Consider the following 15,838-nt stretch of genomic DNA (forward strand, 5'->3'; position numbering starts at 1 on the left):
AATTATTATTTCGTATTATGGTTGTGACTGAAATCCTCTTCTGCTAGTTTTAGTTTCTCATTTAGTTTATTCTTCCACATGGAAGATTTCACATGTCTGGCCAGAGAGTTTACAGAACCTCAGACTGCATATACTCATTTGCATACAAAAAAGTGAAGTAATACTGTATATTAAATGATCCGTATATTTACTGCATGGAAAATTTGCACAAAAGTCTTATTTTCTTAATAATTACAAACCTTTGACTAAATTGCTATATACATTCATTAATGGTGGCCTGTTACAAATACTTCAATAGAGTTTTACGTTAGAAAATTAAGAAGTCAAATGGAGAAGTGCATTCAATGCACATTAGTTTTCATGTTTCAGGATGATATACGGGGGGTTTCTTAGTTAATAATGAAATAAAGATTTCCCTTTTTCTTATAGTCATAAATATTTTAGCCTTTTTCATGACAACTTTGAAAGGAAAACTGAAGGCGGCATTACACCAAAGGAGTCGGTTTCTTGGGGAACAGTAATGTCACAAACTTTATACTCCTATAACAAGTTGGATCCCAAAGAGATTCATGATATCAACAATTTAAAACTAATTTATCTGTAAAACATAGTAATAATCTAATAATATGCATATTCAAAAGTACAGTAAATGGAGCTGCTATTTGCCATATAAGGACTACTTATAAGTTCGGGTTTTTAAGGATAAAATTATTTGTTTGGCTCTTAAAATTTTTTAGCTAAAGGAAGTGTTGAGGAAAATTTTGTAGCCTGTTTAGGGATCCGTTGATGAGGACGACAGAATCAACACAAGGAGTCTCTTCGGTAATATTGACACTTTTTATAAGCAACTTTATTTTTTAAAGTGCCTAATAATATTACTTTAGCTTTTTTAAATTTACATTTTAATAATACTAAAAAAATCATGTTTATAATTATTTCCTCTCTCCACCCTCCTGCCCTGAGTGTTTTCAGTAATTGATTCCTGCATCTCTAATTAAGTTTTCCAATATCTAGGAACACATAGTCATTTCTGGGCAATCTGAAGAGTTTCAGTTCAAGGAGTCAAACATCTTTTTTCTGTTGTTGTTTTTTAAATGTAGTATTATTTGTACCCCTACAGAAAACATTTTTTTTTTCTCCCAAAGGATAGCAGCCTTTTTGAGTAAGCAGTTATTGAAGTTTTTACAAAAGGGTTTCACGGAAATTAATATCTTGTAGTACAGCAGCCGTGGTGTTCCATCAAATCCTGTCACATACTTGCCTTATAAAAAATGTTGGGACAACATCTGTCACAAATGATGCAAGAACCTCTCAGTATGCCTTTTGTTAGTAAAAGTAACAAGGTCCTTGATTTAGTATTCAGCTTTCAATTGTAGTCAATCTATATGACAACAATTTACATTTCAAGTGTACTGCTGTTGGCATGTAACCAAATTTTGGCAGCTAGTTCTTTGATATACAGAAAAACACACATAGCCAGCAGCTCCAACTTTATAGTCTTATGAAAATCACCTATTCTAATTTTGTAAGATTTGCAGATTGATTTAAATGGCATAAAGCTATCCTAGCCAAGGGGAACTCTGATGAAAAAGTGCAAAAAACTATACAAATACAGAGTGGTCTGTTATGAATACCAAAGAGACAGTGGAAATATTAGGTATCATGCAATTTAAAAAAAAAAAATCCACAAAACAAAAAAAATCAAAACTAGGATAGATATGAAGAAGCTTTGAAATAATCAGAGTTCAGTTATTAACTAGTTTAACAGCATTATAATATTCATGCAAAAATTTCCAAGTCTTAGACAGAAAAATTTTGCTGAATTTAAAACTGTTGTTCAAAGCTAGAGAAGGCATCATCACTGCCGCTTTTTACCGATGAAATAATTCTTCAAATTGCTGCAAGAACCTTCTGTTCTTTCATCAGAAATGTTAAAATATCTTGCCTCATACTACTTTGTGAAACACATACAAAGCTTACTTTTCAGGTCAAATAAACCTCTATTGCTCTTCCAGCTATTTTAGTTTGACCTTAGGAAAAATTGCCTTCAGAAACCTAAATGTCATCTGACCACTGATCTATTGTTGAAGGAAATCTCAGTAATGTAAATCTCTACCTTCATATCTCCATCACTATGGTCCCTGATACAAGCAAAGAGAGCAGTCTGATATTTCAGTAACAAGCTTCATATAAACAACAAGACTAAAGAATTTTCTAGCTAGAGTAGAAGAGGTTTTCATTTGCCATCTTTTCCTCTTTTTAGTATTCTGTATTTTATGAAACAAGTCTGTCTTTCTTTCATTGTCGCATGCCCTCTGACTAGAGCAGAAATGTTAGAAGCAATTACAAGCTTCGTTGCTTATTCTTTGTGGCCTCTACTCTGCTTGTGATCTGTGATCACACTTGCTCACAGTCTTGGTTTGGCTGTTTTTCTATAGAGCAGACCTAACTCCATGGCAGCTCCAGTCACCACAGCAATATTACGACAGATGTCAATTGCCATTACATTTATTGATAGGATATGTCCACAATGGCACTGAGCACTGCTCCTTTCAGAAGGAACATTCATCTTGCTTTGCTCTTTCAAAAGACAAGTCAACAGAGAACAGCAAGCACAAGTCAAGATGACTCTGTGCAGAAAACCTATAACTTTCTATTATTCTAGCAAATTAAAGAGATTTTCACATAATGTACTTGCCAATAGGTCTAATTACTGTATAAAAGGAAACAGAGAAGAGAGATTACTGCTATTTGCAAGCATATGCTATCAATATAGTCAAATATGATAGTAATTCAGGTTATTGTAACAATAAAGAGTGGAGGTAGAGTGGTTTTAAAGCATGGAAAAAATGTGTGATATAAAGCTAGAAATTAAGGGAGAAAAACTGGAAAAGAGCATAAATTACCACTGCATTGTGGATACTTTTTGCTAGGAACTCTAATGAGAATCCTTTTTCCCATATCTTCCAGAATGAACTCATTCAAATTCTTGATGCTGTAGATTTGTGTTTTTAAAATGATGCAATTGTATTGTTGCCACATTTCTTGAAAATTACTAACACTGGATTCTGCAGTGTGTGCTGAATTTAGTTCTAGAGAAAAATAAACATTAATTCCTCCCTGAGCCGTGTTACATGAGCCATGCAAAAAAGACCTACTATAACTATAACTTAGTTCTGTCCTCTCATCTGGTATAGGTTATCAATAATTGTCTGAGGAATTCTACAGTATGCTATCATTTACATTTCATGGAATTTAATCAAAATGAATCCGGCATATACTGCTGCTACTAACTATTAATCAAGAAATTAAATGAAAGAGAACAAGTTGCAAAGCCTGCTCCTCAGAAGAAATTACCAGATTTTTTTCCCCAAATGGAGTAGGTGAATGTGGTCCTTTGAAAGACTGATGACAGGATTAATCTTATTTACATCATAAATCTTGACAGCTGCACTTTCATCAGCTTGTTATAGAACAGAAAAAGTAGACCTCGATTCCATATTGTCTTTAATAACAGCAAAGCAGCCAACTCCTGTTTTCACTTTCTGATTTATATTTCATCACAGGTATGTGTATAATAAAAATTTTCACTAGTACCCCAGAGTGAGTTTTATTTAATCAACTGAGCCCAGAAAACACAAAGTAAAACTCCACATTTCTTTTTTTTATTACAAATCTTTTCAAAGAATAACCTTCTGCGAGACCCCTGAAATAGAATGTTAAATATAAGGTTGTAACCTCCTTTCTTTTGATTTAAAGAGGGGTTTTGTGGCTTAGGTGTATTTTGCAAGTATTTTTCACCTGTTAGATAATCCAGAAACAAATCCTCACATCAAGATATGCTTTAAAGATCAATATAGAAATTCTGAGAATCATAGAGTTTTGCGTTTATAAACTTGCTTATTATGTTTTTATTCGTACAGCTCTGAAGGCATAGTGTCAGCTTTTTATCTAGACTCTTTTCATTACTTCTCCCTGTTGGTGCTGCAGCACATGCTGTGAATGACCTCCAGAGATTCCTGAAGCTATATGCAGAGAGAAAATTGAATCTGAAAGCTTTATTAGACAAGTTTGTCTTCAGCTTGCGTCTGATGTCAGCTGTATTGAAAAATAGAACTGCTTGTGAAACTAGGTCCTGACCTTGAAAAATCTCCAATCAAACAGTAACAGATTCAGTTTTGTGCCATATTGCTATTTGTTAGATGTGGCACGTGTTAGAAGCTAAAAAGCTTCTTAATGAAAATCAGATGGAATAATCAAGCAACTGCTTTCCTGAACACAATCAGGAAACTAGATATATAGCGATGTACACATAACAGGACCAAGTCAGGCTGGCATCTGTGAACTTCTTTAAGACACATGTGGAGTACAATCACTCAAGATCAAGAAAATTAAAATTATTCCTATCAACCATTATTTATTCCTTCATCCAAAAGCGACCAAGAAAAGGTAAAACCAACAACCTATTCCTTTACTATTCCACTCTAAATGAGAGTGAGCAACCTTTGTTAAGCCAGCTGACTTAAGGAAAATCCTACTGTTATTGTTCCCCACTGATTCAAGAACTCAAGGTATTCTCCATGATATTTCTTTATATTGTTCCTTGTTCATTTTTTCTCTTGCATTTTGTTTCAGTAAAACTTATCATAAGGTCAAACTGAATTATAACTAATACTAAAACCAGACATTCCTCTTAGATTCTACATGAACAAATATAAAATACTATACAATTCTGGACATGGCCATTGCTAGAAATAATATTCCTCTCTATTACAACTCTCATGCTAGCAGTTGGTTTTATTGGTGTCCTAAAACAAATGCTAACTAAAATGGACTACTAGCAGCAGCGTTGACTTCTAATTCTGTGTAGATCTACTTGTTACAACAGATGCACGGTGTGTATTTTAGCTGTTCAGCTCCATGGGGAATGGTTCTGTAAAATTAAATATCTACCATATCCCACACAGAAGCATCTTAATAGCTGATAGCACAGTTCTTTTAAATGGTGAATGCTACGCACAATGTATTTCTAAATATCAACACGTTTGTGTTAGTATTGAAAACACTGTAGGCACATGCATTCCTAGATTGTTCAGTCTTCCCCAAGGAATTTAGCATTCTTGGTCTCAATTATACTATGCCAGCTGTTTTAAACAATGTATACACTCTAATATCTCATTTGTACATTTGCTTTCAATTTATCCTCTGTATACAAATATTGTTATCTTTTCAGGTGCACATAATGAAATGCACAAATATTTTTAAGATTAGCATTTGGAAATTCTGAGAAACACAGTTCTGAACTACAGCCTATGTATTCACTCAAGCACTGTGAATAATTTATAAACAATGACTGCTTCAGAGCACATTAGGTATGAAAAACTACAGGAAAAGAAAAGAGTATCTATTGTGCATTTTTGCCTACAGCCAGTTGTTGTCATTTTGTTTTTTACATTTCTGTCACTGCCTTTTGAATATCTCTTTAAAACAAATGGTTTGCTTGTTTTTAAAGAGGCAGTGGGACATTACGTGATCCAGCTCTGAAATCCATGGAATGAATATATTTCCACAGTTATAGTTTCAAAACCAAAGAATCCTTCATCCCCACTGAAAATATTAAACCAAATATTGTATCAGAGATTTAACACAGCAATCTTCATAATACAGGATGCTGCTATGCCCAATCTGTACATCTCCACCTCAGAACTAACCCATACAGAATAATAGATCACTCAACTATGCATTTAAAATGAAAATAGAAGAAAATTCCAGGTGCATAAAATACAGACAGTAGCACTACAGAAACACTTTCAGCTGCTGAAGTCAATGGATTTTAGTTTTCAGCCTTATCTTATTTCATCAAGGTACGTTACATGCATGCTTTTGTTTGCCGAGATACTGCAGCTCACAATTTTCATAATACAACTTGATTCTAATGGACTCAGTTTGTTACATCACTCCTCTTCCATTCTCCTTTATTCATTCTATAATAAATCCTGAAACGCCTTCTTCCCCTGTACATGGGAGCCCAGGCTGTTTTGTGCCTGCAGTCTCTGGCTCCTGCTCCCAAACCAAATTATACTAAAAGCACAGAACAGCTTTGATTGCATGCATTTGAAGAAAGATACCTAAATCTGATTACTAGTATTATCAGTTCTGGTGATACAATATGAGATTTCTTTAAATTCTTGGCATTAAATATACAATAACTAATCATACGTATAAAGCCTTTCTCTCAAATGCATCTCTAACTCTGATACAATTTGTTAAACAAAACCAATTCTTTTTTTTCTTTATCTTTTTTAAAAAACTGCTACAAACAGTCCTCCAAAATAAGACATAACTTGTGAAGTTTAAAGGGACAAATTTGGCTTAATTTTGGAAGTAATTTCATCACTGTAATTGATACTAACTCTCACCTACATTTTTCTTCATTTCACAGTTAGACATTTTTCTGTTTTACTTAAGTAGGCGTTTCAGATAAAAAGACAAAAAAAAAATTCAGGGAAAAAAAATGAAATTGATTGTACACAAAGTATCATTGACTGAATTACTTAACCGAACTGAAATTTTACCAACGCAATGTACCACTCACAGTTTTATCAGTTGTACATGCAAAATGTAAAATTGGTTGACAAAGTATTTTCAGCTGTATTCATTGACAGTTATTTTTAAAGTTTCACTAATTTCAATGATAGCATGATTGAAAATAAATACATATGCTTTTTTAAAAAAAAGTATTTTCAAGTATAGCTCTAAGTGCAAGGGGTCAAAATTCCCTAATGTCTGGATTGAATGAGGGCAAATTATAGAAAATGTCTTCCTCAGGACACAAGTCAGGAATACCTCTACCCAACAAAGTACTCACATTGGTTTACAAAGCACTATATAACTTTACCTAACTTATTAAGTATATACAGTGGTAGCACTTCAGTAAAAAAAATCTAATATTAATATTAATGATACGATCATAATCTGTCCCTCCTGTAAAGCACATTCCAAAACTGCATTTCTCTCTGCATAAAATGTTTTCAAACTGCTGGCTAAGCAGTGCACCAAGGTATTTGGAGAGAGACATTCACACAATTTCATGTTATCATGTCAAGTACAGATAGCAAGTGTGACTTCCTTCCTGAATCATCTTGTCTCGGAAGTCAATCTTTGCTAAGGTTTAAGATGTACCCTTCAGCTAAGTACATTTTCCGAGCTCGAAAAGTAGTTCTTGTTCATTATGCCTGAGGGCACACTGGACTGGTGGGATATTAAGGACTTTTTTTTAGTGCTTCGTCTGCCAAAGAAACTATAATACACAGACCTAAAAATAATTATAAACAGGGTCCTTCACCTCTGTCACAGCAACCAGGTGGAATATTTAGTAAGACCCTCTGGCTGAGATCTTGTAGCCAGACTAGACCAAATGATACCTGACAGGGCAGTAGAGGTTAGCCAACTACATCTTCATTCCCTGGTCTCAAACACAGATGTCAACATTATTAAATTCGGATGTTCACAAAAGTCCCTATGGAATAAGGAAATGAATAATTGTCAACAGGAGACACTGCCACTGCTGCAGAGTCCTTCCAAAATGATTTTGTGCATCTTTCTTTAAAAATGACCTTTAATGAGATTGTTTAGATTTGGAAAGTCTTTGTTAAATATAGCTCTCCCAGAGCCAGTCTGAGTTCGTACGCACATCAATGCATAGTTCAATAAGAATCAGCAGCACAGAACAAGCAAGTCCATAAAAACGTCTGCATCCTTAAGTAGTTAAAATAACTGCAAATCGTATAGTATAGCATAACAAAAATGATACCATTCAATCTCTCCACCCAACCCTTTTTTTTTTTTTTAAACTTTAAATACTTTGGTAACTTTCTATCTTTGCAGAAACCTGTTGTCTCAGTCTGGAAAAGAGAAGGCGCAGGGGAGTTATATCTACATATATAAATATCTGGTTGGTGGATTAAAGAGGACAGAGCCAGGCTCTCTTCACTGATGCCCAGAGACAGGGTGAGAGGCACAATGCATAAACTGAAATAATGGAAACTCTATTTAAACAGAAGAAGAAACTTTTTTGACCGTCAGAATGGTTCAAAACTGTAACAGGTTGCTCAGAGAGGTTACGGAATCTCCATCCTTGGAGATACTCAAAACCTGACTGGAGGTGACCCTGAGCAACCTGCACTAATTGCCTGTGCTTTGAGCAAGTGGTACAGATGTCTCCTAGGTCCCTTCTGAGCACTACAGTTCTATGGTGATACATCTATAATTATGTGATCGCAGCACACTGACTCAAATAAAGAAAAATTATGAATTAGTGTTACAAGCACAGGTTCAAATTTTACGTGCTCTTGGCAACAGAAGGGAAATCAATCTTACTTCCTGCTTAATCCTTTCTAGAACACCAATGCTTTCATTTTCTGTGTGTATAATTCCACTTGATAAGTCTCAGAAGTGTTAATGGTCAGAACCTACATCTTGAATTAAGGTAAATAAGTAATTTTGCAATCTGTCAGCTAAAGATGAGTTAATGCAGGAATCTGTTGCACTTCTATTCTGTGTTCTCTCTCTTGTTCCATTAGTACCATTTTTTTTGTAACAGCAAATACACAACACTCCCTCCACCCCAGAATCTGACATAACCTGCTGACATGCAAAACTGAAACAAGAAGTTCAGTGACCCAGCACAGCAAAAAATGATTTCACATCTCCTCCAGTTTCCCCGTGTCACTGGATGAATTTCTATAGCATGCCTTAGAACAAAATCCTGCAGGCTAAGGATACTGCTGTACTACACAGTTTAAAAAATACTAGTGGTATTTAACCCTTTTTAGAAAATTTAAATGATTACCACAGGAACCATGTGACTAAAACTAAATGACAGTTCCTATTTCGTAAGATTCAGCATGTCATAAAGCAAGAATCCTGCTATTGATACAACCCTGACAGAAGTTGAACTGTCTTGTGGTACTGAATATTCTGGGTTTTGTTTAAATGGTGCAACTATTACCTTTTCCGTAAAAATATTTTTCTCCTTTGCTGTCCTAGAGAGTCACTAGAAGTTAGTGAATTTTGCAATTTCATCTTTTCTTGTATCCTACCCGTTAAAATATGTCAAAAGCAAGGGGAATCAACACACCACAAGTAATACAATCCTAGGTGACTACTGTAGATGTATAATAGCCACAGTTATGGGCAATCTGTTGTGGTGGGGGGTGCGGAACTTCCTTCTGCTCCCACGTGTGTTGAACAGCTCTATAAATTGTACACGTGAGTAACATTCTTCATTGAGCAACTGAGAGAGTTCAACATCAGGTAAAGAATCCTAGAGACTTTAGAAACTCAGATTTAATCCAGTGCTTCCACTATGTATTTCTTTTCCAGTTATGCTTAATCACTACATTTCAAAGGAAAGCAGTAGGAAATAAAATATTTATCAAGGAGATAAAAATGAGTTTGTAATTCTTGTAGGGAACCAGCAGGTGCAGAGATATGAGAAACATTTAATATAAATATTGTCCAAATAGTTCAAATTAAATGGAAATCAAGTCTTTTGTTGTGGATTCATGAAATCAAGACACCCAGAAATGTATGTCACAGACTTAAGTTTAACTGCAGTGTTATTCTTACCACACTGTTATACAACCTTTCCTATGAATATACAAGTTTTTTCTTGAAATGGTCTCAGTTCATTGCCCTATCATAAAAAGCAAGTCCAGAATTTCATTCCGTGACCAATTTACATCCACTTTAACTGTATCTTTATTATATTCTAATTTAAATAATTCTTCTCCCTTCACAGTATTTCCTCCATTAATATATGTAGAATGTCAAGATCTCATTTCTTCTCTTCATAGAGTAAAGGAACAAGACTTTGAAACAGTAATAATTTGAAAAACATGCTGTAATCTTTTCATGAAATCTATAATTTAATTTGTCTTCTGGGACACATTATACAAAATAGAAAGAAAACGATAAAAAAACCAAGTTGAATACCACACTACATAGCTCCCATTAACAAGCTAAAGCTGACATTTGTAAGGATGCAGAATGAATTTAGACAATTTCCAGCCATTTTCATTTTAACGTGTGATTTGTAATTAATTTCCAAAGATGTATATACTGAAGGACTTACAGACACCTGAAGGGACAAGGCCAAATGCTCCTAATGGTGGCTTTTCCTTTAGTTGTTGAAGTAAGAGGTGTATTGCCTTCCAGTCAGCATCCAAGGCTTCTAATTTTTTCTAGAATGGAATATAAAAACATATAAAATTTACAACACATAAATTAATATAAAATAAATTAATTTATTTTCCTCCACCTGATCAACCACGTGAACTGAAAAACAGCCAAAAGAACAGAAACAGCAATTAATTTTCAACAAATGGGAGAAAGCAATAAGTGCAATCCTTCCCAGTTGGGCTGCAAAAGAACTTCATGATAGAAGAGCAGGATCCTGAAGGCATCTTTCCTCCTCAAAGTTTAGTTACTGAAGCTCCGGACCAAGATAGAACCAGCACAGCTGCCTGACCCTGGCAAAAGACTGAGTCCTGGACCAGCCTCAGCCCATTTTCATCCCCATGGCCCTGTCTAGCTATGTAGGGCTGTGTTAGACTGGTTCCCCACATCCCATCCTCCACCCAGAAGCTGATCCCTGGCATGCTCTGCTTCTTGTCTGAGGGTGGTGGGAGGTGCTGTGGCTGGTTAGGGTCTGTCCTGCAGCCCAGCAGGGAGGTGCTGCAGCCCCCTGCTCCCTTTTTGATGGGCCTTTACACATGGGGCGCATAGGATGATTTCTTCTTTGACATACTGTAGAGAAGTGGGGGTTCTTATCACCACAAACCTGAGATGCTAAATTTTAAATTAAAATGCAAAGACAAATTGTGTATTAAAAGAACCCTTATCAATAAAACCTCCACAATTTTTAATATCAAATGCGGAACATGTTCTTCCACCTATTAAAAAGGGGAAAAAAAACCCCCAAAAACCAAAAAAGTAAAAAGAAAGTCTTAGGAATCTTCAGGGAGTCACAGACTTCAGTGTGTGGGCGTGCAGTCCTGACCAATAATGGCTAAACTGTTACTTTTAAACAAAATCTAAGTGAAAATCTGGAGTGTGAATTATATTAGTCCTCAGATAACCCTGACAGGCGTTTAGATTTGAAATGTTTCTGCCCCTCTTTCTTCCTTGCTCTAAGGACTGTAAAGAAGAATGAAGCCTTGCTAATTCCATGCTGCATCACTGAACTCTTAGAAAGGAAGACTGTGTGTCTCTTTTAAGGCACTCCCTGATTTTCTGCTGCAAAAACCAGCACCATGTACCACCACCACTCGAATGTTTTCAGTATTTCTGTTGTCCAGTCCATAATTAGATATATAGTCTAAATCACAATCTAGCCATGATGGAAACGGGATGCCTATTAAGAAAGGTGCTTTAACAACATAGAGTGTAAGACGACGGAGGTCGAGAGGGATAGGAAACAATACTCGTTAAATTGCAGTGTGTAAACACATGTGCAAACACAGAGAACAAGGTAGCACAATTTTATTACTCTGAGGTGTCATGGGAGCATTTCGAGAACTTGCCTAAAGCTTTGCCATAAATAGTCTACAGCTGCAAAGTTCTTTTGTTATCTATTACCAATACAGGCCAGAATATTACCTGGTATAAACTCTGGACAGCTTTTGTGTAAATGCTTTTTGATAGGGCAAGAGAGAAAGGACACAATTCTGCATTAGGGAATAAAACAACTTTTAATCTTTAAGAGCAGCTTAAAAACTGCATTAAAAATAAAATCAAAAGTCAAGAATACCAGAGATTGCTCTTGATAATAGGCTATGCGGAGCAAGCAGAAAAGGCAATCAGGAATGTATGAGAAATGCAACTTGTCATATGACAACTTACAGTCGTACATATGTTTTATTTCTGTGTGGATTATGGACAGACAGAAACATACACTTTGGAAGCAGTTTATGGCAGATTTTAAAGTTCCTTTTCTTTTCCTGCTTTTGTAGCCCAAGAACCCACTTCCAGAGCCTAAAATGCAAAAAAACTGTTCCAGTATCTCTTAATTTAATAGTAACAGAGTGTAGTGAGACCTTAAAAATAAAAGCCGGAGAGATTACACTACCAAAGTCTGGCTCCATTTTACAATATATTCACAGTAATTTACGAAGATGGTATGGATGTGATAAATATAATATTCATGTGGACGTGGATCAGGGATTTCTTTCCAGCAACGACAAAATATGAAACGTGCCCAACACAGACACTAGGCAGGGTTGCCTGAGGGAACACCTATGCCACTAATAAGAGTGTAACTAGTTCCAGAACTATAATCAGAATTATAGTTTGGTTCGATTTTGCATCTGCCATAAATTAGCATATGTGCGTTAAAATGTTAAATTCTTTAGGCATAAAAATTTTGCTGTAGTTGCAACTCTAGAGCTTTGGTGACGAGTAAGAACATCAAAATATGTTGCATTGAGGAACACTTTTATTGATTCATTGATTTCCTTTAAATGTCAGCACCATTGAAATTTAGGTGAGGTTAACATTCATAAATTACCTAATCTCATAGACAGCACTGAAACTAGATAGGAGTATTTAGAGAGAGAAGTGGTGTAGTATTTTAGATGCAAGACTGAAGGCAATGAAAATTGGATCCTTGCTGCTTAGTCTTCCACCCAGCATGGGAAAGGACACTCTGAGTACTGTGGCAAGGGGACTATAGCTTTCCCACTGCCGCAGAAATCCTTTCCTGAACAAACTGTTCTGTTTAAATGCTGTTAATCATAAGATTGGGGCTTATGTCGTGTCTATTGCCACTGTCACTAGCAGTAAACTCTCCCTCCCCTACCTGCAAAAGCATTACAGAAATGCATTTCAAAAGCACGAAATCCATTTTATAAAAATGAATAGGTCTGATTATTAAAGTGCTAGTGCTTAAAGGATCACACATCTCATCCCATTCTTGACTCCTGAATCAGCATATACTAGGATTTCATTTGTCAACAAAAATATTTTTACAGTCCTGCACTGCAAATTTCCAATATCAGCGCTTTTAGTATGCTTGGTGAAGGTATGAAAATATACATTTCAGTGATATAACAATGAGGTAAGATTAAGTTTGTGTCAATATAAATCAACGGGATTTAATCTATTTCAAAACACTGTAATGAGAATGTATTATAAAGGCTGCAAAGATAAACAGCTAAACAATAGGAAATGCCAGAATAACTTCAAATATGATCATTAATTCAGATACAATGCACATAATTGCACCAATATCTTTAATTCACTGATTCATACTATTTTCCAACACAGGAGAGGCTTCAGTGTGAATGAATCTGCAGGACCTCTACTTCAGGTATTGAAAACAATGGGAAGACTCGTGGTGAATTAAGGAAATCAGAAAGAAGAAAAAGATGTTAAAACAAAGGTGCTCCAGGGAACTAGATAATCTACTAAGCTATTGAGCAATGCTATACAAGTAATTAATGATTTTAAAGGTCATGTAATTTTATGTTTTCTTCTGTGCCACAAACTAAACAAGCAGTATGAGCCTATGTATCGAACTGCTGCTCACCGTGTGTTATCCATACCCTCTACTGAATTAGGCGGGGTTCAGTCTAAACCAACGCCACTACAGAAGTTTTAATTCAAGAATTTTATTAAATTTTGAGTGTCTAACTTCGCAATCTTTCTAATATCGTTTAAAAACACTTTAATACGAGTACAAATTATTTCTGCTTCCACAAAACCATTTTTGTACAGAAAATGATTTTGACATTTGCTGAGAAGTCTATGTTAGAACATACAAATAGTAGACGGTGCTGGATGTTACTCATGAAGAATGATGACAGAAGACCAACTCAGTATAAACGGGTGGAAGCTTAAGGAAACCTACATCACCAAGAAAACAATTCAACAGTCCTGACAACATATATTCACTGTTTTATGACTTATTGTACAAGACAGGCAGTGAACCAGAAATCAACTTCAAAGGTCATTCAATTAACTGAACTACAGAATAGAATGAAAAAAGTAAAATATAATTAAACGGGGACTAGAAATGAAATACTCACTACTCCACAAGTAGGTACTAATTTCCTCACAGACACATTTTATAACATCAGTGTCAAAACTATGACCCAAGTAACATCATAATCTTTATTTAAAGAGTTACCTTGTAGAAATTGGCAGTTTAGAGTGTCTTTGGCATGAACACTTAAAAGACATATACACAGAGTGTACTTTTATGTCAGAAGCTTGGCCCAAACAGAATCATTTCACACCATTCATAATTTTGTCAGTATTACATAAACCAAATACTATTTATTTTCCTTGAAAATACCAGCATTCAGTCTACAATTCTTTATATGTAATTACAAATACCAAGAAAGCCAAAATATCCAGGTTTCTATTGTTTCAAGTGCTTTACTTGTTAAAATGTGGAGTAAGATAGCACCTAATACTGTAGCTGCAGTCTTATGAAATGAGTAGAGTTATTGCACAGTGATTTTTGTTGCATCATCCATTTAGCGTGCAGATAAGATATTTCAGTTCCCAAAAAAATAGTGCTGTATTAGTCAGGGAAAAAGCCCGAAAAACTCTGATTCTGCCCACTCATTAGCAAGTTCCAATTAAGTCACCTTTAGGTCACCTCTCTTAGTGTTTTATCACTGTGTAGGGGAACTGATCATTAATAAAAAGCCTAGATACCAAAGAAAAAATTAAGTCTTAAGTATTTCTGTTCAGGAAAGCCAAAAAAGAAACCACATCGTTGTCAAATATGCATCAATTTCTAAAGTGCAGGTAAGTGGATTTGTATGCTCCTGTGAAAGAAAATCTACTGGTGGGACTTCAAGTAACTTAAAAGAAATGTTTTAAAAGCAGGAAAAAAATGCTCCAAGTATAATGACCAAATAGAGATAGAAAAACAAGAAGCTCAGTGTAAAGGTCACCCACAGACATCCTAATTAACCGTTTTCTGTAAAACGAGGTTATTGAGTGCTATAGGTGAGGAAAAGCTCCAAAACCAAAGTTTACAATCAAGCCCAGTCAGAAGAAATTGCAATAGATATTTAGAGTAATCAATAACCCACTATTACAGTTTCGGGGAACTCTCATTAATCATCATGGAGAGCTATAAAGATGTTCAGAGGGCTGAAACACCTCTGCAATGAGAACAAGTTGAGAGAGTTGGGATTGTCCTGCCTGGAGAAGAGAAGGCTCTGAGGAGACCTTATAGTGGCCTTCCGGTACCTGAAGGTGGACTACATAAAGCTGGGCAGTGACTTTTTACATGGGCATGTAGTGATAGGACAAGGCAGAATGGCTTTAAATGGAAGGGGGAAAATTTAGGCTAGACCTTAGGAAGAAATTCTTCACAGTGTGAGTGCTATGGCACAGGAACAGGTTGCCAAGGGAATCTGTAGATGTCCCCTCCCTGGAAGTGTTCAAGACCAGATTGGGTGGGGCATTGAGCAGCCTGGTGGTGTGGAAGGTTGGAACATCGCAGGATGTTAAACTAGATTTAAGTCCCTTCCAACCCAACCCATTCTATGATTCTATGTTCACACTTTACTAGCAGTTATAAAAACAGAAACCAGATCAAGCTCTGGTTGACATAGTAGTGACCTTACTAGCTTGATCCTACAGTCCAGAAGTAGCTGAACCACACATGGGAAGCTACTTGCTGAATATCTTCTGCTTCAGGATTCTACAGGATAGTAAATGAAACTCTAGTCTCAATGAAGTTGTATAGTCTTTAGGAAACTGAGTGTGAAATATCCCCTTCAAACTGATTCCTGTGCTGGGGCAAAGGATACTACAG

The 15,838-nt window shown here is 35.7% G+C and overlaps 1 protein-coding gene across 10 annotated transcripts in view; it reads right to left on the reverse strand.

Moving 5' to 3' along the window:
- Positions 1-15,838, reverse strand: part of DMD (dystrophin) — a 1,193,355-nt gene that overhangs the window by 328,577 nt on the left and 848,940 nt on the right. For all 10 annotated transcript variants that reach the window (XM_054050408.1, XM_054050369.1, XM_054050393.1 and 7 more), the window contains one exon: positions 10,136-10,244. In XM_054050408.1, the coding sequence (XP_053906383.1) occupies positions 10,136-10,244 (109 nt within the window). The remainder of the gene's footprint in view (positions 1-10,135; positions 10,245-15,838) is intronic.

This window comes from Cuculus canorus, chromosome 1 (assembly GCF_017976375.1).
Source record: "Cuculus canorus isolate bCucCan1 chromosome 1, bCucCan1.pri, whole genome shotgun sequence".
In the NCBI taxonomy this organism is placed as follows: Eukaryota; Metazoa; Chordata; class Aves; order Cuculiformes; family Cuculidae; genus Cuculus; species Cuculus canorus.